This window comes from Pipistrellus hanaki (genome assembly GCF_964339955.1).
Source record: "Pipistrellus hanaki genome assembly, chromosome: 7".
NCBI classification, from domain to species: Eukaryota; Metazoa; Chordata; class Mammalia; order Chiroptera; family Vespertilionidae; genus Pipistrellus; species Pipistrellus hanaki.
The window spans coordinates 9,863,644-9,888,787 of NC_140509.1; the positions used below are offsets into that span (position 1 = coordinate 9,863,644).

The 25,144-nt window shown below is 40.0% G+C and overlaps 1 protein-coding gene across 1 annotated transcript in view; it reads right to left on the reverse strand.

The window, feature by feature from the left end:
* The window catches only part of KIF6 (kinesin family member 6), a 354,123-nt gene that overhangs the window by 233,889 nt on the left and 95,090 nt on the right, over window positions 1-25,144 (reverse strand). The window contains exon 6 of the mRNA XM_084890084.1: window positions 14,249-14,378. Within this exon, the coding sequence (XP_084746210.1) occupies window positions 14,249-14,378 (130 nt within the window). The remainder of the gene's footprint in view (window positions 1-14,248; window positions 14,379-25,144) is intronic.

Genomic DNA, 25,144 nt, shown 5'->3' on the forward strand with positions numbered 1-25,144 from the left:
GTTGACTCTTGCTCATTTCTAGTTTCCTGGATGTTAAGGCATATTTCATAATTTCTAAAAATCTCCAAATAATTAGGAGACTACATCTGCATACTGTTGGAGTACATGGAATACAATTTATTTGAGTTTGAAAATTAGAATTTTTTGAAATAGCAGATTGACTCAAATCTCTCTGCCTATCTTGGACTTCAATTATGCTTTGTGCCTAGTTCCAGAGCACTTAACCATTACCCCCTGCATCTTCAACTCCCCTTTCCCTTGTGTAGAATGCCCTCTTTCTGGTCAAGTATTGCCTAGTATTGCTGACTGGAAAAGCATGTCCCTTTCCTCTTCCCAAAATAATCCTACTCAAAATGTATTTATCTTCATAAATTCTCTTGGACTATTCTCAAACGGTGTTAGGCATTGTGTTCATAAAGGCCATTAGACATATGTACACACAGTAGAAGATCATTAATATTCAAAATAGAAAAATGCAAAGAATGGATTGTTCCAAATGGATTTTTGAATGTCCATCATTTTTTAAAAACATGACATTGTAATGGACAATATGCTCCAGTTGGTCATGGGGTGTGATGGTGTGATCCATTGGGCTACCAGTGAGTGCTAGGCAGCCAGCCAGTTTTGTGCCCTGTAAGGAGTAACGCGGATATCAAAGGTGACTCGACGATGACCCTCTAAGGTACTGGTGGCTTCCAAAGGTCTGCACAGAAGGAGAAGTGATGTGGTTGTCCAGTGGTCCCAGAAGCTGCTTGTGCAGAACGCGTTTCATAACACAGCATTCAACTGAGGAAACATTGGAAGCTTGTATTGAAGACTAAAGCTCCACTCTCATAAGCTACTTCATATGGTAAAAAAACAAAACAAAACACACAAAAAAACCTCACCTTTCATTGGACAAAATCACTTCCTACTGAGCAGGAAATACTCCTAGGCTAAAAGAGAAATTTGAAAGGAACAGTATAAAATAGGCCTGGGTAAGCCTGGTGAGCATTTTCAAAAGGCTGTTCATTCCTCTTCCCTTTTGGGTTCTGCAGATGTACAACCACCAGTCCTGATGTTCTATGGTTCTTATAGGTAGACCAAGTAGGACCCTGTGAATTAAAATGTTCACTTTTTAAAATATTCATGATGCTGTGTGTGTGTCCATCTTCAAGCCTGAAAATTTTTATTTTAGGGGCAGGGATTGACAAATAAAATGTTTTTTTGTGTGTGTTTATATAATGTGGTCTTATGTTTTTGTAACATTTTTTCTCTCTTTTTTTATTTTATTGATTTTTTACAGAGAGGGAGAGAGATAGAGAGCTAGAAACGTCTATGAGAGAGAAACATTGACCAGCTGCCTCTTGCACATCCCACAACCAAAGTACATGCCCTTGACCAGAATTGAACTTGGGACTTTTCAGTCCGCAGACCAACGCTCTACCACTGAGCTAAACCGGTTTCGGCAACTTTTTCTCTTTTTAATCTCATATATTTTCAATAACTTTGAAAATGATTATAGTTAATACAGCCTTCAGTGAGCCATGTATTCTCTCTATATCACATATAACAAATTCCAGGATCCCTTAAATATGTGTTTATCTCTTGTTTCTTTACCTTATATTCTATTCTTATGTATCAAATTCCTTTTTTTAAATTACTCTCCTATTTTGGAGTGAAATATCTCCACAGGAATTCCCACTGATGAAGACTAGGTTAGATTAAGAAAAATCTCTCTTAGACTGAACAGGAGTACATAATGTATACACTTGAGACTCTTTAAAGAAAACCAGCTAAGACCAACAGCAGCAGCTGGAGTCCAGAACCCAGCTTTCCACCCCAATTCTCCTTTCTAATTACACTCTCTACTTGCTTGTCCCAGCTAACCTGGTCCTCCCCTCACCTACTCCATCTGCGTGGAAGACTGAAAGAACCAATCTCCATGCGTTCCCTAATCTCTTACCCTAGCTTTTCAGGTTAAAATACCCTGAACTCAAGATTACTTACTGACCCTGACCTCACTGGGTAAGTAATTCCCTGCCCAGTTCTTCACACAGTGAATGAGCTCTTTCCATGTTCTCTGATTCCGCCTGGGTCAGCAAGGCCTGACCGAACCTGCTGGTTTAGATGTGACCATCAACACCTGCCTTCATCTTTTTCCGAGATGGCTTCAGAGCACTCTGTCTAGCAGCAAAATACCCGCAATGAGACAGCCCTCTGCTGAAATGAATCATCCTAAACTGCCATCTTCCTTTCTGATTTTTCTCTTTACAAGGCACACAGCTGTTAGAAAAGCAATCAAAATCATTTTCCCTGGCTGAAGCATTTCTAGGTCCATCATGTTGTCAAAGTAGTTTTGTAAAAGAGAAAAATAGAGTAGGCACACGAATTCCATTTGAAATGTAAAAGTAAGCTTTGGAACAATCTGGGACATCTGACAAGAATGTTCCAGCAATTATGATTCACCTTTCGAATAAGAATATCCTACTATGTTTTATTATGCTATATCCCTCCTAACGGGTCTGGAAATAGTTTGATGGGTTTTTTATTTTTACACTCTCCAAGATTTATTAGCTGACAATGATTTGGGGAGAGCTGAATGTCAGAGTTAGTGATGGCTCTTCTTCTGTTGATGTCAGAATTCAGCAGATTTCTTCCCTGTGGGCCATTTCTCCAGGATTTAGAAAATCAAAGTCAAACACATTCAGATAGAAAAATCTAAGTATGCTAAAGTTGGCACATATGGCAAATTGCAAAGAATTTTAGCTGTATCTCTAATCAGAGTTATATTCAATTATCATCTCTGTTTGTTGTCCTGGAACTGATGGCATCATATCATTAGCATAAAGAATTGGTCTCTGTATGATAGAAACTCTATAACCCCAAATGGTCCCCCCTTTTGTACTTGCAAGAACAATCATGGCTAAATTTAATCCTCAGTGACAGTCGGTAACTCATCCGTCTAGCATATCTATTTTTCTTTTCTTTTTCTTTTAAAATTCAGCCTGGCTTACCAATTTTCAAGTCTGACCATATACATAACTGGAACAATACTATTATGGGACTAAAAATTCTAATGATCTTCTCAAGCACTTACAGCAGTTCATTAAGCTGTCTTTAAGGAAAACCCTTTTTTTTTTTACACATGCTAATTACCTTCAGATTACAGGTACACTGATAATACATTTACTATCCTGTGTATAGACAAGGAAGATCTGGGATTACATACTAAGAGGAACTCGGGTATACATTTAAAACATGCTATTTGTATGAAAGAAATTCATCCTATCCCATTGGTGGCAATAGACTCTCAATGCAATCTTTAGGTTTGGACATCAAGATCAGCAGCAGATGAGGATTTGAGAACATGTCAGTCACAGTAGAGATGGAGATGCTGAAGAAAGGAGAAGCACAGATGTCTAGTGTGAGGTATAACATTTCACTTCATGTTATCGACCCACACTATCTCTCCACTTTTAGAAGACTCAGAGTTCTCCCTGTGGCCACAATGATCCCTTGCTGTTAGAACTGGCAAGACTCCAAGTGACATACCCCAAACATGATCAAATTTCTTGTTGAAGGTTTTGGGTGGCTGATAAGACCTTTGTCTCCTCTCTCCTAGCTTGAAACCAATATAAGAAATAGATACAAAAGTCAGCCTGCAGAAAAGTGAAAATATCTATCAGCAAAAAATGCTATAAAAACAGCTTCTGTGCTTAAAGCTATAGCCAAAATTGATTTTCTGCCAGTTTCCCCCGTGTATACACCTGATTTGTAAGATAAGCAAAAGCAGTGGATCCGAGTTCTCTATTCCCTTTCTTCTCCGTTGCTCTACGTTGCAGGGATGCTGAGTTCTAAAGGTAGCTTTTCCCAAGGCCCCTGTTAGTTGGTAGCTGTCTTCCCACTAGGAAGACAGGGCGAGGGAGAATTATTTTGCCTTTCCCTTCCACACACCCTCCGATCGCCTGCAGGTGGCTCCTACTAGCTGGGACCTGCCTGACCTCTTAGCTTCCTGTTGTGGTAACCTCTGGGTTGCACAGGCATCCCGCTTGTCTTCTCAGATTCTTCCATCACCCATGAGACAAAACTATCTGCGTTGATTTTTCTCATTTTAAATACAGTGATTTATCTTTCTCTTAGCATAATACTATGCAGATCCATCTAAATGTGGAATCTAATAAACTGATGAGCAAAAATAGATTGGGAAGGCAGAGGATGGTGGGTGGGTGGGAAGAGATCAACCAATGAACTTGTATGCATATACGCATACCCATGGACACAGACAATAGGGTGGTGAGGACCTGGAATGGGGGGTGGGGTGGGCTAGAAAGGTTCAATTGTGGGGGGGCAGGAGGGAACATATGTAATACTTTCAACAATGAAGAAAAAATAATAACCACAGTGACTTGTCTTCCTGGTTGGAATCTTCATAATACATTTAATTAAATATACTATATTTCATATAATGCTCTCAATATTATACAAGACCAATAGAAGTATAAAGTTTTTGCATTTCTTTCAAAGTCACAGGCAAGACATTGGCTATTTTGCCACACAAGATCCTTGCACATATTTTACCTACTATTTAGTACCTATAAGCTTGCTCTGAACAATGAAAACTATGCAATTCAAAATGCCTACATTTTTTCCCTTGTTTCTACTCATCCGCCTCAAAAATCATAGCTAAAATTTGTCTTTAACGGCAATAAATTAATGCACTCCAGTTGTCTAATATAGCTATCTTCTTTTTAAAATCTAATTTCCCTTTTAAAAATTTTGTAATTTTTGACACTTTTGTTCAGATTTATATGTTTTGATACTGTTTCAAACCCACTGGAAAAACAGATGATATATGTAGCACTAAAGTAGACATTGTTTTCTTAATTAAAAAAAACATGCTACATTTGAATCTTATGAGGAATAATGAGTTGTTATAAATAACACACACATTCTATTCATCAAGATAGACCAAGTTACACAGTGGTAGCACATTAACAAATAGCACCATAATCTCAGGTTTAAAATCACAAAGGTTTCTTCTTTACATTATTTGTCAACATGGTTTAATGGCGGCTCTGCTCAGTGGTTAGAGCGTCAGCCAGGCTGGGAAGGTGCCACCACCTCGGGAGGCACCACCTCAACATAAGCTTCAGGGCTGCCACAAGAGGGGAAGAGACCAAGGAGAATCTCACACTAGCTCGTAAAAGCTTTAATGCTAAAGTAGCAGCTCACATTCAGTCACACTTCATTGGCTAAAGCAAGTCACATGAACTCTTCTCAAGGAAGCCTGTGCAAGAAGACATAAGCTAGACATTTTGGTGAGCACTGGCAACTATCACACTTATTGTGTTAAACATTGAAACAACTGCTGAAACCGGTTTGGCTCAGTGGATAGAGTGTTGGTCTGGGGACTGAAAGGTCCGAGGTTCGATTCTGGTCAAGGGCAGGTACATTGGTTACGGGCACATCCCTGGGGGGGGGGGGGGGTGCGGGAGGCAGCTGTTTGATGTTTCTCTCTCATCGATGTTTCTAGCTCTCTATCCCTTCTCCTTTCCTCTCTGTAAAAAAAAATCAATAAAATATATTTTTTTAAAATTGGAACAACTGGTAATCTTTATCACACTTATTATATTAAACATTCAAACAACACGAAAAGGACCAAAGATGAAAGTAGAAATCTCTTAATCAGAAACCACAATGTTAATATTTGAGTAAAAATAAGGCTGTTTAATAAAAAAAAAATCCTCACCCAATGATATGTTTTCCATTGACTTTTTTTTTTGACATAGTGGAAGAAGAGAGAGAGAGAGAGAGAGAGAGAGAGAGAGAGAGAGAGAGAGAGAGAGAGAGAGAGAGATTGCACAGATTGATTGGTTGCTTCCCAAATGCACCCTTACTAGGGACCAGGGATTGAGCCTGCAATTGAGGTATGTGCCCTTGACTGGGAATTGAGCCAGTGACCCTTCAGTTCATGGGCCAACATCTAACCACTGAGCAAAACCAACTAGGGCCTCAAGTTTGCTTTTTATCTTCTCTTATAATCTTTTTATTTTTAACCCTTCTACATTTTTAGCTATTTTTGTAAAACAAAGAATGTATTTAGGGAACATCTAAGATTATGAAGAACAAACTCTCTGCTTCTGACATAATCAACCTTCAAATATATGTCCCTTTGTTCCCCCCTCCCCCCACACACACACCTATACTCCATTTATATGGCTAGGTCTGCAGATGTTTTCTTTCTGATAATTTTATCTTTCCACGTATCATCTTTTCCCTAAAGAGCAGTCAGATATGGGTGAGGAAATATTCAGATTAAGATACCTTTACTATCTGCTATATCCTTAGCCTTAATAGCATACACTTGCCTCAATTTTTTGCACTAAGAGGTTTGGGATGGTAAAACCCCTTAAGTCACAAACTCACTGAACCCCACTAAAAAAGAACATCTCTCTTGGCAATGTGCCTAGACTACTGACCACAAAAGGGTCTGTCTTTAAGTTTTCTCCTTGGGACGCGCCTTTTGAAGTGTAGGAGAGATGTCTCTGTAACACTGTGCCCCATACTGGCCTGTGTTCCCAGATCTCAGCACTCTAACCAAAAGAGCATGAGATCTGCGTTTGAGAACTGTGACCCTTTCCTAAAGGGGAAACTGGATCCGGCCTGAGGCTGGAGAATATATGTGTTGGCTCTCAGCACCCTCCCTTGCCATAAGTCAAATTTCATGGTATTTGGCAGGTTTCCTCGGGGTTTGAGGTTCTGGCTGTTTCCTTGTTTCACTGAAGATGGCTTTTATCCCCCCTCTACATTTCACATTTTGTTGCTCTTGTTGGTGAATTTCAATAACAGGGAGTAAAAATTACTTTCTTCTGCTATGTTTAATCAGAAATGAGAATTTTAATGATCAGAAGAAACTCTAGAGCTAAATTTTTACAGTTAAAAAGATTGTTTCCGTAATCATGTAGAGAGGCTATGTACATTTTAACATTCTAAAAAATGACGGTACCATACCATTTCACTTATTTTAATAAACGTTTTAGATCTCAAAACTCATGGTTCATGCAATAGCACAAATCAGATTAGATGAGAGCAGAATGCAAACTATGTTAAAACACAGAATCACTTTTTTAAAATGTATATTTCTCATATGTAAAATATAAAAAAGAGAAACTTTTTATAGTTTAAAATGTATATTTTTCTTTTTTTAAAAAAATATATTTTATTGGTTTTTGTACAGAGAGGAAGGGAGAGAGATAGTTAGAAACATCAATGAGAGAGAGTCATTGATCAGCTGCCTCTTGCACACTCCCTACTGGGGATATGCCCGCAACCAAGGTACATGCCCTTGACGGGAATCGAACCTGGGGCCCTTCAGTCCCCAAGTGGACGCTCTATCCATTGAGCCAAACCGGTCCCGGCGTATATTTTTCATATGTAAAAAAAACAAAAAAAAAAATATATATATATATATATATATATATATATATATATATATATATATATAAAGAAGTGCTTGGTATAGAGTATGTGCTCAAAATTTATTTCCTTCTAATAAGGATATACAGTAGATAAGAAGAAGAGGTTACAATGTGAACACATCTTTGCTAAGGCTTTTAGCTGCCTATTGGAACCTATTAATAAGAGAAGCTATCCTATATAATAAAAGGATAATATGCAAATTAACCCTAATGGTGGAATGACCAATCTCTATGATGCTCAAAACAGGAGCTACCCCCTGGTGGTCAGTGGGCTTCCAGAAAGCAGGCTAATGGCTGGCCAGCCCAGCAGCGGTGGCTGAAGCCTCTCCCACCTCCATGGCAGTGCCAAGGATGTCTGACTAATAGCTTAGGCAGTGGACCTAAACTGTTAGTTGGACATCCCCCGAGGGCTCCTGGGCTGCCAGAGGGATGTCTGGCTGCCAGGTTAGGCCCATGTAAGCCATCAGTTGAATATCCCCCAAGGGGTCCTGGACTATAAGAGGGCATAGGCTGGGCTGAGGAACCCTCCTGAGTGCACAAATTTCCATGCGCTGGACCTCTTTCAATTCTGAGCCTGAGATTCAGGTCTTATTACCTGAAATCATCAGGCCTCCCTCTCCCCATCAATTCAATAAAACAATTAATTAATGATTGACCACCTACCTGGCTGCCAGGTACTGAGACAATAGAGAGGAACCAGTTAACAGTCTTGTTTTTAAATAGTTGGTAGCTGAGAACCACAGGGTTTTTCCAAATGTCATTCAATTCAATCCTCACTATAATCCTAGGAGGAGGTGTGATTATGCTCATTTACACACTACAAGCGTGGTGCAGGTGGGTTCAGTGAGGTGCCCAAGGACACCCACCTGGGAAGGGTGGAGCCGGGAGCAGAACAAGGTCCCTCGGGAGCTCGGGCTCTTCACCACTACCTGGCAAGGTTGTGAGGAAGCCCCAGAGTGGCCGTCAACATGAACGCACTGGCCAGTTCACTGGGGAAGGAAGCCACGTGGGAAGAAAACACGACCCCTCCAAGGGCCCCTTCAAGCAGTTTCATAGCAAGCGCTGTATATAGACACAGCACATTACTGCTTCTCAATGAATCAAGGTCAAGACCTACACCAGGTCCCTATGGTATAAGAAATTACATCCCAACTATTTGGACACTGCACTAACTTGCTAGAGCTGCCGTAACAAAATATAATACAACAAACTGGGTGGCTTAAACAACTGACACTTGTTACTTCACAGTTCTGAACACTGGAAGTCCCAAGCAGAGCTGTGGGCAGGGCTGGTCTCTCCTCTGAGGACTGTGAGGGTCCGCTCCAGGGCCCTCTCCCTAGATGACCATTTCATGTTCCCACGGCATCCCCTGTAGATGTGTCTGAATCTGAGTTTCCCCATTCAATAAGGACACAAGTCATATTGTTCAGCACTCACCCTGATGACCTCATCTTAACTCGATTACCTCTGGAAAGACCCTGTCTCTCAATAGGGTCAGGTTCTGAGGTACCAGGGTTAGGCACAGGAAGTGGGGGTGGAGGGGGAGACACAGTTTAACCCATAACAGTCTCTACTGTGAAGTTTTGGTGGAAAGGACCCCAGACACTATTCTCTTCTCCAAACTGGCTTATATATGAGGCTCATGTTAGCCTCATGATTCACTTGGAGCTCATATTAACCTCATGATTCACTTTGAGCTACGTTATCACTCCTGAAAATGGACATTTAAATGGCATTTTTATCCATGGAGGCTATTTCTAGAGGGAGGATTCAAAATGAACATCGATTTTGTTAACTTAGGATAGTTTTTTTTCTTTTTCTTTTCTTTCTTTCTTCATGATTCAGGTAAAACCCCCACATTCCAGAAACTTCTGAAAAATTCACTCTAAGCTGATGACGACCAACCAACCATCCATGTCCAGGTCACCATGGAAACAATGGAGTGGATGCAACGGGGCATCACACTTCAATCCAAAATAACTCAACACTTTCTAGTAAGTGAGCTGGTGCACTTCTAAGCATGATACCCAAAGCAGAAACCATAAAATGAAAAGACTGATCTAAGCATTGAAGAACATAATACTAAACTAAAATTTATAAAATGGGGAAAGTGTTTGCTGTGAAGTTTTGGTGGAAAGGATACTAGTCCATTCTCCAAACTGGCTTGGATACGAGAAGGTTCATGTTAGCCTCATGATTCACTTTGAGCTACATTATCACTCCTTAAAATGGACATTTAAATGGCACTTTTATCAATGCAGGCTATTTCTATAGGGAGGATTCAAAATATACGACAAAGACAAGCGGTTACTCTTCATGTCTAATCTCTCAATAATCACTCACTGAGCCTTGCTGTGCATAAGGCTCTGTTTTAGGAATGGAGGTTGCCAGGTTAATAAGACTGAATCCCAGGCTCACAGAGTCATCAACTGGACCTTTTCTGACACTCCAGGGAGAGGCAGGTAGAAGACATGAGCAAGGACAGGAACGCAAGTGGTAATTAAGATAGAAAAGAATTTGGTAATCAAAACACAATTAGAAATATATATATATAGGCATACCAAATTGCCCAATTTTTCAAATTTAGTGGTGTTGGCAAGGATGCTGTTGGCAAGGATGCAGACTATAGACCTGCTCACAAACTTTTCAACAGATTCTTAATGGAAAATCACAAACTGTCCCCAACTTTCGCCTGAGCAAACATACATGCTAAAATGTGCATTCCTGGGCTCTGCTGCAGAGATTCTGAAACCATTGGTTAGAAGTAGGATCCCAGCAACTTGTCTTTTGCCGATGACAGGAAATTCTATTGCAAGTTATCCTCTGACCATGCTTGGGGAGAGATGCTTCGAGTATGGGCAGGGTCAAGCAAATGGTCCTAGGACTGCCTTGCTCATTTAGACTTGATTGATAGAAACATTTAACTAAGACAGAAAGTATCAGGTGCATGCCGTTGTGATTAACCTAGTTATTAGTAGCGGGAAAGCCAAAAATTATAGGCATGTCATTCGGGCAGCTTTGCCAGAAAGCTGCAGCTTTACACTCCCCAGGGAACCACGGGTCTGTCCCCTGCAGGTCGCAGGGAGAAGGGATTGGACAGGGAGGAGGATGGGTGCATGCGCAGTGAGCTGAGTGTTGTAGGAATGGTACTAGACTGTCAGTCACACGTGGGAACAAGTTATTGGCCAGAATAGGTGTGGCCACTGCAAGGGCCCAAAATTTGGGGTGTTTAATCCCCTGAACAAAGAAGTTTGTTCTCTTGGCCAATTGCACTTGACTCCTGGCTGGAGGGGCTCTCTACCTACTGCTTCCTGGCATTCGTTGGACTGATGGACTGCAGCTAGCCTGATGCTAACTGGACCCGGCTGCATCCTGGGATGGAAGCTCTGGACACTAGCTTTGCTCTTAGCTCTACTGAAACCCAGCTACACTCCTGCTAGGACTGGAACAGGACTTTGGAAACCCAGGGGTGTAATCCCACGCAAATAAAAGTCTCTCATCCTGCTGTGCGAGTCTCAGAAAATTCTCTTCCTGGAGGTATTGTAAAGACACCACCCCCAGCACCCAGTGGAGAAAGGACACCCCAACTTCTCCAATAACAAAGTCATACTTGCCACTGGTGGGCTTTGACACTGGGCCACACACAGTTCAGCTTTTAATGTATTTATTCTCTTTGGCTCAGCAATTCAACTTAAATTTTTTTTACCCTAAGGATATAATCAGGTCTTATTCAAAACATTGGTAGACTTACAAAAATTACTTAAGAGTTCTGAGTAAGAAGAGGATGAGGCTAATCCTGATCATTTTTCCTTAAAATGCTGGCTTTGAGAGAGAACTTGCAAGGGAAGAGCACTTCACTGGTGTCCCACATTAGCAGACTTTGTTTTGCAAATGTTTTCTGGTTACCATGGCAACTTCTGGATGTCTCTGTGTAAATGGGAATTTGGGGAGCTTATTTTTGAGAAGAAAAAAAAAAGAATAGTGCTTTTTTATATATTGTTAAGCTTGTTCTGTGCTGTCAAATTACATTCTGACAGCGAGGTTTAATCTAGAACATGCTTCTTTAGAGGCTGAATAATAAAAGTATTTCCAGGGATTGAGAGTTCTTTTACATTTATATTTTTATGTATTTGCTTTCAATGAATTCAAGAGATTAAACTGAAGTGCTAAATACTTGCTATCCTTTTAAACAATTCAGAAATATACCCTCACTTGAATAATTTGACACGTGAATGTGGTCATGGCACTTGTAGAATGAGGCAAAAGGAAAGAACACGGCTCTGGGTCAGTCAGACCTGGATGCTCAGCCAGTGTTCTGGCACCCTTAGCCTCAGTTTCCTCTATACAACAAGAATCAGAAATAATATAAGTATACAGTGTCTACAACAAGGCCAAATCTTTGAGTAGGTTCTCAGTATAACATCGTAGTTATTCTTACCAAAGAAAAAAATAAAAGCAAGCCCAGAAACATCCCACATCTATTAGGTTTGGTTTAAAACAATTAGGCTTTCCACTGGAAAATGGAATACATTAAAAACATAATGCATACCAGCACTATTTGAATTGGACTTCTTCGCTTACAGTGTATTTAAAATAATACTAGAAGCTTGGTGCATGAAATACATGCATGGGGAGGGTGGGTCCTTCAGCCTGGCCTGCACCCTCTCATAATCCGGGACCGCTGGCTCCTAACTGCTCACCTGCCTGCCTGATTGCTCCTAACTGCTTCTGCCTTGGCCCCCACACCCGGGACCTGGACTTCCCTCCCTCTGGCTGGCTGCAGGCACTCAGGACCCTGAGAGGTACCTCCTGGACCCCAGCTTTGTCAGGAAGGACATCCAGAATGATGCCTGGTCTATCCAGTCTAATTAGCATATTACCCTTTTATTAGTATAGATCATTAGATACTCATCAGTAAGTAATAGGAAAAGACTGTGGGGATTTTGTAAGATGAAGGAATATGACAGATAAGCTTGTATAAAGATCCTCAAAACTTTATACCAGTGTGAAAAGATGAGCTAAGTTGACAAACTAGATTGCAAAGGCCAAGCTTTTGAGCTTATAGAGATCATGGTAAATAAGGGCCAAGAGCCACCCAATAATCCACTAGAGATGATAGGACGCCGTGGGGACAGGCCTCGACTTCTCTTAGATGAGTGAGTCACTTCCGGAGGAAGTTAGCACTGAGGCAGGGACAGGCTTCTCCGTTTGTTTTCCAATAGCATTTATTCTCTTTTTCATATGTCTCTGGTCTCTTGGTTTGCTGTTTATGAAACTGTGTATGAAGGAACAGGATTTTCAATGGGGCATGCTAAATCTTTCATCATCAGACTCCTTAATTTTTAATCTGCCTTTATTCCTTAATCTTTAATTATTGTGACAATAAAAGCAACACAAATGACCACACAGGCAAAATGTTGAAGCAAAACAAGATATTCTGAAATTAAAAACTATATAAAGGTAACAGACTGTCAAATCTCAGAGGGAATGTGGGGGTGGGTGGGAAAAGATCAACCAAAGAACTTTTATGCATATATACAGAGCCCATGAACACAGACTATAGGGTGGAGAAGCCTGGGGCAGGTACAGGATAGAAGGGGTCAATGGGGGAAATAAGGGGACATGTGTAATGCTTTCAACAATAAAGATTTTAAAAATCTTTGTAAAGTTCTCCTGAAATGAAAGTAATAGTTTAAGCATCCTTAAGTCCATATCATATGTGGCACATAAGCTTAATTTATAGAAGTTAATCTATTGACACAGAAATGTAGAAACCACCACCAACAACAACAAAAGTAAGGGCTCAACACAGATCCAGATGTCCACACCGTATTTTCAGTATCTGCATTCGGTTTCCATTTATCTGCCCTGTATCTCAGGTAGCACATTCAAGAGAGTGAAAATGGGGCAGGAAGAAAGGTCAGTTGATAGACTTCCCAGAATGCTTATCCTCCCAGCTTATTGTCTTCCCTGCTGCTTGTCATCAGAGACAGAGAAGCTGGGAGCATGGTTTAAAAAGGAAACTGCCAGGACTACCTGTCAGGTGCGCATTTGGGAAACTGTTCCCCAACCACCACCACCACCACCACCCACTCCTTTCCCCACAGGGTCACTGGGTGACAGCCTCGTGACCCTCCACCTCCAGCCTGTAACTGGTTGAGGTCATGGTCCCCTGACCACGGAGGGTCGATCCTGGTTCCTGCCTTGGGATCCCAGGTAAAATGCAGGTGTCCAGTTAGATTTGCAGGTCAGATCAACAACAACTAGTATAAGTATGTCCCAAACATTACACCAAAACATATTCATAGTACACACCATGGCAGTGTTCCCAGATCTGCCAGCGACAGCTGCCAATGCAGAGAGCACTTCCTGTGTCCCGAGCATTAATCCAAATGCTTTCTAAGTAATCCTCCACTGAATACACGAAAACATATGGAAATGTAAACAAACACCAACACATGGGTAATTTATGATTGGGAAGGATGAATTGTGTATTTTTAAATTGCAAACATTATGCAAAAATTCCTATAATTAAGATATTTAATGAGTTGTCATTCATTAGCTGCAAACCAATTTGTATGAAATTGGAAAACAGAAAAATTAAGAGTCTAGATCTAGTTCCTGCTCATTAAGTAGCTGTTGAGGTTGGGCAAGTCTTCTCGCTTCTCTGGATCTAGGTTTCCTACTCGGCAGCTTAGAGTTCAATGGGATCGTGTGTAAGGTCCATGCTGTCCCTAAAATCCCTGATCTCCTCCAGTGTGCTCACAGAGGTAAGGACAGTCTCCTACCTCTGCAATCATCCTGTTGGTGTCTCCCAAGAAAAGCAGGTTCAGAGCCTCTTCCTCCGTGGTTGCCTGATGGCGAGACAGGTTTTTCAGGTGAATGTTCTGGTCAGGGTCCTCCAAGATTGTCACTTTCCTAGGAAATGGGAAACAACAGAAATGAGGCACTTTGAAAATGAAAGGAACTTAAAGTCTTTTCTTTTTTTTTTTTTTAAATAGGTTTAGTTTTTAAAAGATGAAGAGTATGATGTCTTGAACTTATAAAATCAAATAACACACAAGGTGGCAGACAAGAGTCAATTCACATCCAACAACTGACATGTCCTTGACAGCACATCAAACAGATTTGGGGCTCCTGATTTAAAGCTACCTGTCTTTGCAATCATCAAATCACTAAATCATCTTGCAATGCATATTACCGAACTAAAAATGCAAATAGATGACCTTCTACCTATGTCAGGAAACGTGGCCATTTGTGTCATAATTCAGTTACTTACTTTGGTAATGCACTAACTTTTTTTTTTTTTTTTCCAACTTTCCACCTTTTTTTGCAATTTCAATTTATAAGACATTTGAAATTGGTCAGCTCAGTAATTTAAACATGAGAATCAAGGCATCTGTCCTCCCTCTAGGAGTCACTGCCTTGTCTAGTTTTCTTATCAACATGAGTAAAAAATTCTCAAGAAGTCTTATAAAAGCTTTAGTTTGTCATTATTATTTTTGTGTCCATAAGATGTGTTTCTTCATCCTTTTTCTTTTACAATATGCCCTTTCCTTCCATTATATCCTTATAGTCGGAGTCTTGGGGCTGTAATTATGTTCCTCTCTCACAACTTCCTTCAAGGGCATCCAAGTGTCAACGCCATGCCCTCCCAGGTGAGTCCTAACCCTGCTCCCTGAGTGGCTTATCCATATTCTCCTTAAAGTCCTTGAGCATTTGATGCCACTGAGTACAATTTGGCTAAACTCCTCCTACTTTGTTTCAATGGCTTACAGATGCAAGCAATGCAATTAGTAGAGAGAGTTCCAGTCTGCCATTTGAGTTTTGCCTTCCTGACCTTCTTGAGAATTGTTAAGAGAAGGAAATCTTGTTATTTTCAAGCACTGCATTTGCTTGAACTCTTGGGATTGAGGATAATAAGTAAAGGTGAGCATCATCTGGCATTACATCTCTAAAAATACAATTTGCAAATAAACATTTGTCATTCGGCTGTTTATAAAAACACACCTACAATATCTTAAAAATGAAGATTTTTAAAATATCATAATTTTGTTGAAACCTGTTTGGCTCAGTGGATAGAGCGTCGGCCTGTGGACTGAAGGGTCCCAGGTTCGATTCCAGTCAAGGGCATGTACCTTAGTTGCGGGCACTTCCCCAGTAGGGATATGTGCGAGAGACAGCTGATCCATGATTCTCTCTCATTGATGATTCTAACTCTCTATCTCTCTCTCTTCCTCTCTGTAAAATATCAATAAAATATATTTAAAAAATAAAATATCATGATTTTCACTGTCCCCATTTGTAAGGAGGTTATCTGACTTTCAGATGTGATCTGTGGGCATTTAAAGAACCAATCACAGGAAGAAAGTGCAGCTCTCCCCGCACATCTGTGACCAATATGTCACTAATTATGTGATTCTTTGCTGGGTTTTGGACTCCTTTTTGTCTCCTTCAACAATACCAACTAAGATGGAAAAAGATCTCTTCCTTTAATGAAAACAAGTGCATTTTATTTATTTTTCAACAAGACTCATAAGTAAGCTTATTAAAAATGCTTGTGAGTCCAAAAATGCTTGGAAAACATGCAGGCACCTTCAACTGAAATGGATGAATTGTGTTCTATTTTTAGGAACCTCCTTTATTCCTTGAATTTTATTTTCACCCCAGTCCTTTTGAAGTGCTCAAGAAGATTTGGCTAAAATCAATCTCTAGGGACACAGAAGTTAGAATCTTTACTAAATCCACAGGTTCTGGGTAATATTGGAAGGAAGATAAAAGTATGAAATAAGTGATGAGATAGTACATAAAAGGGGGACGGAGAGTCCTGTCTCTTTCAACATGAAGATAAAAAGAATTCTCCAACTCTGAGGCAGTCACCTCTCACGTGTGTGGTGAGACCATGACAGAAGCAATGCTATTCTGAGAAGCTCAGAAGAGGGGGAGGGAGCAGCAGAAAGTGAGTCAAACAGGAGGATGCTCACACTCACTGGGCACCAAGTATGCCAGACACCTGCAGTGTTTCATTTAATCCAGGTGTTCCCACCTTGGCTGCATACAGGAACCACCTCCAGAGGTGGATAAACAAAACAATATTTAAATAAAACAAGACTTACACAAAGCAAAACGAACACTGGTGCCAGGTCCCTCCTGAGATTCTGATTTGAATGTCGCAGGGTGTGGTCTGGGTATCAGAATCTATAAAAGCTCCAGGCAATTCTCATGTGCAGCCAAGGTTGAGAGCCACTAGCTTCATCTTTCATTACCCTTCAAGGCAGACATATGGGGAGGATTGTGGTGCTTCATCTTAATTTCCACCCAGCTCCATCCACCCCATGCCCAACTGGGAAAGTTATTCATCTTCCTGGTTGTCACTGAAGTCACTCTTGAGCCACATCTGATTGGCAAGGTCACATCTTAATAGCCTGTCCTTCCCTGAGAAGTTCCTTTTCTACCTCCCTGACCATGCAGCTGCTTGGTCAACTAGGCACCACTAAAGCTCAGGAGAGGATTATGGGTCCACCTAAACCTCCACAGGGCTTATATCATTGCTGAGTTAACCTAAGCGATAGTAAGGACACAGCATACATATATCTCTTACCATTATTTCACTGAAATAAAAAAAAAACATGGAAAATAAGCAACTATGGCATTCTAAGAATGTTCACTTCCTGGACATTGGATTTAGGATTATATTCTACTAGAGGCCGGCTGCATGAATTTGTGCACAAGTGGGATCCTGTGGCCTGGCCAGTGATGGGGGCCATCAGGACCATCTTGCTCAGTCCCAATCAGGGCAATTGGGGCTGGCCAGCTGGAGGGTCAGGACTGTGGGAAGTTGGCTATGGGAGCACACTAACCACAAGGGGGCAGCTCCTACATTAAGCATCTGTCCCCTGGTGGTCAGTATGCATCATAGCAATGGTGGGCCAGTCGACCAGTAGTAAAGGCCACTGAGGCTTTTATATATACATACACACACACACACACTAGAGGCCCTATACACGAAATTCATGCAAGGGTAGGCCTAACTTCCCCTGGCTATCTGCACTGGCTTCCCTCTGGCAGCTGGGACCCAGGCTTCCCTCACATCCCCAGCTTCACCTGGAAGGACAGCCAGTCTAATTAGCATATTATGCTTTTATTATAGATAGAAATAATAATTAGGAGCATAAGGTAGAAAGTGTTTTTGAAATGTCACCAGTGACATTTGGCGAAGCTACTTTTTTTCTGGTGCAGAGTCTTTGATCTACAGTGTGGCTACTTCAGAACCACTGGACTTCTACATTTGCTGGTCCAGCTTTGTCAGTTTGATCAAAATAACTCTGCACATGCCCCCTTCTCTGCATCTCATTTTCAGCTGTCTTTCATAGCATATCACTACACATTTGTCTGACTTCTGATATTACGGTTCCCTCACTACTTTCTGATATCTTGCCCAGGGAGACTTTGAAATGTAAATAAAAAGGCAGGTTGGTGTCCAAAGTAATTTAGCTTCTTTCATGACTGTGCCCCTGCTTAGGGCACACCTCAGGGCACCTTATGAAAGACTCCATCTCTGGCATCCACATGGATTCTTCTGTGGTACAAATTTCTCTCTCCAATCAGATCACCCTGGCCAGCTCTCCTCCTTCAATTCTTCCCTGGTTTTTGCCCAATCCCTTGGGCAGGAGGCTCTGGACTTTCCCTTATTGCCCTGCCTGTCCTCATTGAAAAATCCCTTTTCATTAAGCCTTGAGCCTGCTTGTCAGCCCCATCCCACCCCATGCCTTTGCTCAGAAAAGCCCGGTCATGCCCTGGGTGCTACCTCTCACCTAGATGGGCTAATCTGGGAGTGAGAATGTCTTAAACTGATGCGGGTGGACTGCTTTTTCAAAGTGGGAGGAAATAAGAACCATTAGCAAAAGTTTCTCCTCAAGTTGCTTCCTTCCTGGCACTTTCTTTCCCCCACTCTCTCACAAATCAATAGCTATTTCCTGAATCCTTTAGTTGCCACTTGATTCTGACTGTAATTTTCGTGGGCTTGAAAGACGGCTTTATTAGAGTTTCTTAAATAAACATCCCAATTCCAAGATGGAAACCCCCAAACTATTTATTTGATTCTCTTTGAAAGGGCTTGTGAGTCGTTTTTCCTACAAAATGTTTCTAAAAAGTTTAGATTTCAAACAAAAGTCTCTGATAGTCTCAACTTGGACACCTAAGTGGAAAAGTTTTGCTAAGTATACTCGGTCTGCTTAATGATGGGGAAGAAGCAAGCTTTGTATTTTCTCTGTAAACAGAGAATCTTTTCCATTTAGCTAAGTAATTGGAATTTGCAGGCTCTTTCTAACTGAAGACATATAAAGAGCAATAGCCAAGCTCTTGTTCTCAATAATGGAAGCCATCAATGAAAGAACCTCCCAGCCCCCTCACCCGCCTCCACAGCATTCCAACACCACCAACTTGCCCAAAAGGAACTTTCCAGGAGTTACTGCAATGAATCTGGTTTCCCGTTTTTTTGTGTTACAGGCAAATGTTGCCCTAGGTGATTTCTTTTCCTTTCTTTTCTTTTTTTCTTCTACTTGCGAATGCTCCATGCCATTGTGCAGACAGGGCACTACATAATGGTTCCATGTCTCAGGGATTGCTATGAACATAATGAGGTTGTATATTTATTATGACAAATGTCGGTCAGAGTACTAAAGTGTCATCTAACAAAACCAGCAATATCGCAACAATTTTCCAGCAAACGGTAGGTGTCTTTTAATAATTCACACGAAGGTGACATATGGACTAGAGGTAGCCCTGTTTAGTGACCTTAACTTAAAAAATGGGAGAGGAACCACCAGGCTCCTCTAAGTAACTAGATATGTTTTGCATACTGTAAACATGGTCTCGCTATTTACTTTAATAAAGAGAATTTTCTCTAGTTCAGCAGCTTTCAACCTTCTTTTATGTTCTACCCAACACTCATTTTCTGAAGTTCTCTATGTTGAAGATTTGGAGAAAAGAGGAGATACAAATTTTTAGGAGAAATATGTAAGGGGGACCCTCCTTCCTGTATTTTAATAACTTCAAAGGTACATTTTCTTTAATTTGATTTCTTTAAATCTATAAGATTTCATTTGTTATACATTATAAAGAGTGAAACATATCAGTTGAGAAAGTTTTATGAAGCTGCAATACATTTTTGTATTGGTCTTAACCTAGACATGTAGTAGTCAGTTAGACAGACATAAAGCAGAACAAGGACAATGGGCCAGGAAAGCCCTGGGTGTCTAGCAATGGACAATTGTAAGGCCGCAAGGTGACCTTCCTCGCCTAGCATATCATTTTATTTGGAAGCCCTGACTCTTCCTCCCTGGAGATAACATCTAGGCCTCAGGCCCAAAAAAGCAGCAAAACCTGACCCCCTGCCCTGGTGCTAACCTATCAATAAGTGAAGAACCCAGCCCTGAAAGGACATGCCTGGAAAGCCGATGAATATTCTATTAAGATCTTTCCCTGAGACTTCCTTAAAATCCTTAGGATGAAAGGCCTAGCTGGCTCTCCCTTCTGGGAGCTGGCCCTTGCCTTTCCCCTCTCCTTTCTACTACTCAGGGGAGTCACTTTGACTTTGCTCACTTCTAAGCTCCAAGGGTCCTTCCTTGATCTCTATAACTTGTTTCCTAAGCCCATTTCTTCTACAAATTACTTCTTCTACCTCTGTGGTGTTCCAAATAAATGTTCTCTTATAATTTGAGTCTTGAATTCTTTCCTAGCCAGTACCAAAATGGCTGAACCCAGTACTCACTGGTCTAACACCTGGTCTAACACCAACAGACAGAACAATCTAAAAGTAATGGATATTTTTGCTATTTAACTACTATTGAGATAATTTTAAAATTTTTTCTAGTAGCTCCAAATTATATTTTTCTTTATAATTTTATCTAACATTAGATCTTTTTATTGACAAGAAAAAATATAGCCAATCACATGACATTTTAGAATTAAGTGATTTAATTAAACCTACTAAAAACACCGGGTTCTCTAGCAAATATTTAAGGAAATTTATACTAATTTTCTACAATCTCTTTTAAAGTATAAAAGCAAAAGTAATACTTTCTAAATCATTCTATGAGGCAAGCATTACTCTAATACCAAAACTAGACAAACACAGTACAAAAAAAGATAATTATAGACCAATATTTCTTATGAAAATAGATGCAAAAATCCTCAACAAAGTATTAGCAAATCGAATCAAATATATATAATGATAACTATAAACTACAATCAAGTGAAATTTATTTCAGGTATGCAAAGTTAGTTCAACATTCAAAAATCAATTATATAACCCATCACATCAACACATTAAATGAAGAAAAATCACATAACCATATTAATACTAGCAGATGCAGCAAAACCATTTGACAAAATCTGACACCCATTCATGATACAAACTTTCAGTAGACTAGGAATATAGAGGAACATTCTCAACATGATAAAGACTATTACAAAGACATACAGCTAACATCCCACCAAATTGTGAGGAACTCAAAGCATTCCCACTAAGATCAGATATAAGGCAAAGATGGCCTCTCTCACCTCTTCAACTTTGTACTGGAAATCTTCACTGATGCAATAATGCAAAAAAAAAAAAAAAAAGGAAGGAAGGAAGAAAGAAAGAAAGAAAAAAAGAAAGAGAAAAGAAAGAGAAAGAAAGAAAAAAGAAAGGGTATATGAATTGGAAGGAAGAAAAAAAACTGTCTTTGTTGACAGATGGCATAATCATCTATGAAGAAAATCTAAAAGAATTAAAGGGGGGGGGGAAAGCTGCTGGAATTGTAAGTGATTATAGCAACAATGTAGACTACAAGGTTAATATACAAAAGCTAATTGCTCTCTTATATACCAGCAATGACTGGGTGGCAACTGAAATAAAAAACAAAATACCATTTACATTAGCACCCAACAAAATGAAATAATTAGGTATAAGTCTAACAAAATATGCACAAGACCTATGGGAAGAAAACTACAAAACTCTGGTGAAAGAAATAGAAGAGGAACTAAATAAATGGAGAAATATTCCATGTTCGTGGATAGAAAGACTCAATATTGTACAGATATCAGTTCTTCCCAACTTGATATATAGATTCAATGTAATCCCAATAAAAATCACAGCAAAGTATTTTGTGGATATTGATAAAATAATATGAGTTTATATGGAGAGGCAAAAGATGCAAAATAGCAAATCAATATTGAAGAACAAAATTCAAGGTCCAACTCTACCAACTTTAAGACTTACATAGATCTTACCCTAGCTGGTTTGGCTCAGTGGATAGAGTGTTGGCCTGTGGACTAAGGGGGGTCCTGAGTTTAATTCTGGTCCTGAGTTTGATTCTGCACCTCAGTTGCAGGCTCTTCTCCGGTCAAGGGCCCTGTTCAGGGCTCATACAGGAGGCAACCAATTGATGTGTTTTTCTCTCTCATCGACATTTTTCTCTGTCTTTCCCTCTCTCTTCCATTCTCTCTCTAAAAAAAAAAAAAAAGCAAAAAAGCAATGGAAAAATATCCTTGAGTAAGGATAAACAACAAAAATACTTAATAGATCAATGGAACAGGAATAGACCCACATAAATATGGTCAGCTGATCTTTCACAATGGATCAAAGGCAATACAATGAAGCAGAGACAGTTTCTTCAACAAATGGTGCTAAAACACTGAACATGCAAATAGATTAATGCAGACATAGACCTTACACTTTTCACAAAAATAAACTCAAAATGGATCATAGATCTAAATGTAAAATGTAAAACTATTAAAATACTACAAGATAACATAGAGAAAAACCTAGATAACCCGGGGTATGGTAATGCCTTTTTAGATACAACACAGAAGACATGATTTCTGAAAGAAATAATTGATAAACTGGATTTCATTAAAATTAAAAACATTAGTTCCACAAAAGATAATGTCAGCAGAATTAGGAGATAAGCCACAGACTTGAAGAAAATATTTGTAAAAGACACAGCCAACAAAAGACTGTTATCCCAAATATAAAAAGAACTCTTAAAACTCAACAATACAAAAAACAAACAACCCAAGTAAGAAATAAGGAAAAGATCTCAACAGACATCTCACCAAAGAAGATACATAGATGGAAAAATAAGCATATGGAAATATGCTCTACATCATATGTCATCAGAGAAATGCAAACGAAAACAACAATGAGATAGTACTACACACCTACAGAAATGGCCAACATCTGGAACATTAAGAACATCAAACTGGTGAGGCTGAGGAGCAATAGGAACTCTCATACATTGCTGGTGGGAATACAAAATGGTACAGCCACTTTGGAAGATAGTTTGGCTGTTTTTTTACAAAACATACTTTACCAGATGATGCAGAAATTGTGCTCCTTGGTATTTACCCAAAAGGGGTTGAAAACCATGTCCTCAAAAAACCTGCACATGGATGTTTACAGCAGCTGTATTCATCACTTAAAAAACATGGAGGCAGCCAAGATGTCCTTCAGTAATTAATAAATAAATTTGGTACATCCAAACAATGGGATATTATTCAACATTAAAAGCCATGGATGTTACTAAGTGACAAGGCTGCATACTGTGTGATTATAGCTACATGATATTCTGGAGAAGGCATACAGATGACTTAGAGCTGCCATAGTCTCACATCAACCAATGTGAGTCCACAACAACCAATCATTATTCTGTCATAGCCTAGTCCAGTCCTTTCACACAGTGTCTCTGCTCCCATGACCCTCAATGGTTTCCTAATTTTACTAGCATATGCCAAGACCAGAGATCTGATTGAGCTAATAGCTGGCAGTGCTGCTGAGGTGGGAGCAGTGCTGAGTCCACCTAGAGCAGTGGTTCTCAACCTTCCTAATGCTGCAACCCTTTAATATATAGCTCCTCATGTTGTGTTGACCCCCAACCATAAAATTACTTTTGTTGCTACTTCATAACTGTAATTTTGCTACTGTTATGAATTGTAATGTAAATATCTCATATGCAGGTAGAGAACCACGACCCACAGGTTGAGAACCGCTGGTCTAGAGAGAGGACATATGGGGAAGAGTCTTTAGAATAAAATCTAGGTGACTAAGAGGAAAGGTCGCATTAGACAGATCAGAGGGATCACCTGGACCAGGTGATGAAGATTTGCAGGTAGCAATTACCTCCCTGCTCTGAAACAGAAGTTAGTCTATGTATCATTCAGTTGATTACAATTGACCTTGTGATTTCAGATTGAATTTTTGGATAGCTGAAGACATTTCCCAAGATGCAAATTAGTCATCAGAAACAAAAGATCTGACTGATGCTACTCCGGCTGCCAAGAGCAACACCTTGACTGTCCAATCCTCGCACTCATCTTTCCATTCTTACTGTTCTCACCTACTCCCTGACGGGTCCCAGTCCCACAGGTCCATAACTGTCACAGAATGAGCTACACACATCAACTTCCCTACCTTGTTTCCACATGGACGCCACACCCACTGCCCTTCCTATGCCCCCTCAGGGGCTACTTCACCTGTCACCTTCTCCATGAATCTCTCCCGGGTCGCACAACCTGATGTGGTTTCTTTCTCATGTAAGCGCTTGTCATTCTGGAGCCTCTCTTAAGATGCTGCTCACATTCCTCCTTAAGCTGTTCTGTACTAGTATTGCCCACTCGATGGGTTCCAGGAAAGCAAAGACCAAGTCAGTAAACTCAGTGCCCAGCACAGTGTGTGGAGCAGAGTTGGATCTCAAGAAATGTTTACTGGATAACAGTGAATCCTTTGTGTAACTCCTGGGGCGCTTTGCAGTGTTTTATATTGATTAGGCATTAGAAACCTGGTGAGTTAAATTTAACATATGGCAACTCTTTTTTTCTTTTGATGACAAATTAGTTAAAAAACACAACACAGCCAAGATTTCAATACTAGATTCTGAAGTCTACTGACTTTCTTTGTGACAATAATAACCATGACCAACTTTGGAACCTTAAATGGAATACGTGTCCCTATTTGGGAATACTAAAATTACACCAAAGTAAGGTGACTATTTTCCCTACAGTTGAGACTAGCAGTTATACTGTTTTACTTCATGAGACACACTTAGATTCTAACTATATTCTTTTTATAGCATATGATATAAAGAGCTTTCAAAATCAGAGGTTCTATTTTCATTTAAATAAAGAATAGACTTAATACACATATGTGTGTATATACATATCTCTCTATATACAAATATATAGCCAATTACTTTTTAAAATTATATTTTATTTTTAGTGTTGACATTATTACATATGTCCCCCATTCCTCCTTCTCTTTGTTCCCCTCCTCCCAGACCTACCCTTCCCACCTCTGGCCCTCACTACATTCTTATCTATGTCTATGCACTATCATAAGTTTTTGGCTCTCCCCTTTTATCTTCTTTCATTCTGTCTGCCCCACCCCCTTACTCTCTGACAGCTGTCAATCTGTTCTCTGTATCCATGCTTCTGTTTCTAGTTTGTCACTTCACTTTGTTCATTAGATTCCACATATAAGTGAGACCAAATGATACTTGTCTTTCTCTTACTGGCTTATTTCATGCTGTTGCAAAAGGTAAGAGATCCTCCTTTTTTACAGATGCATAGTGACCATTGTGTAAATGTACCACAGATTTTTTATCTATTCATTTACTGATGAACACTTGGCTGTTTCCAGATCTTGG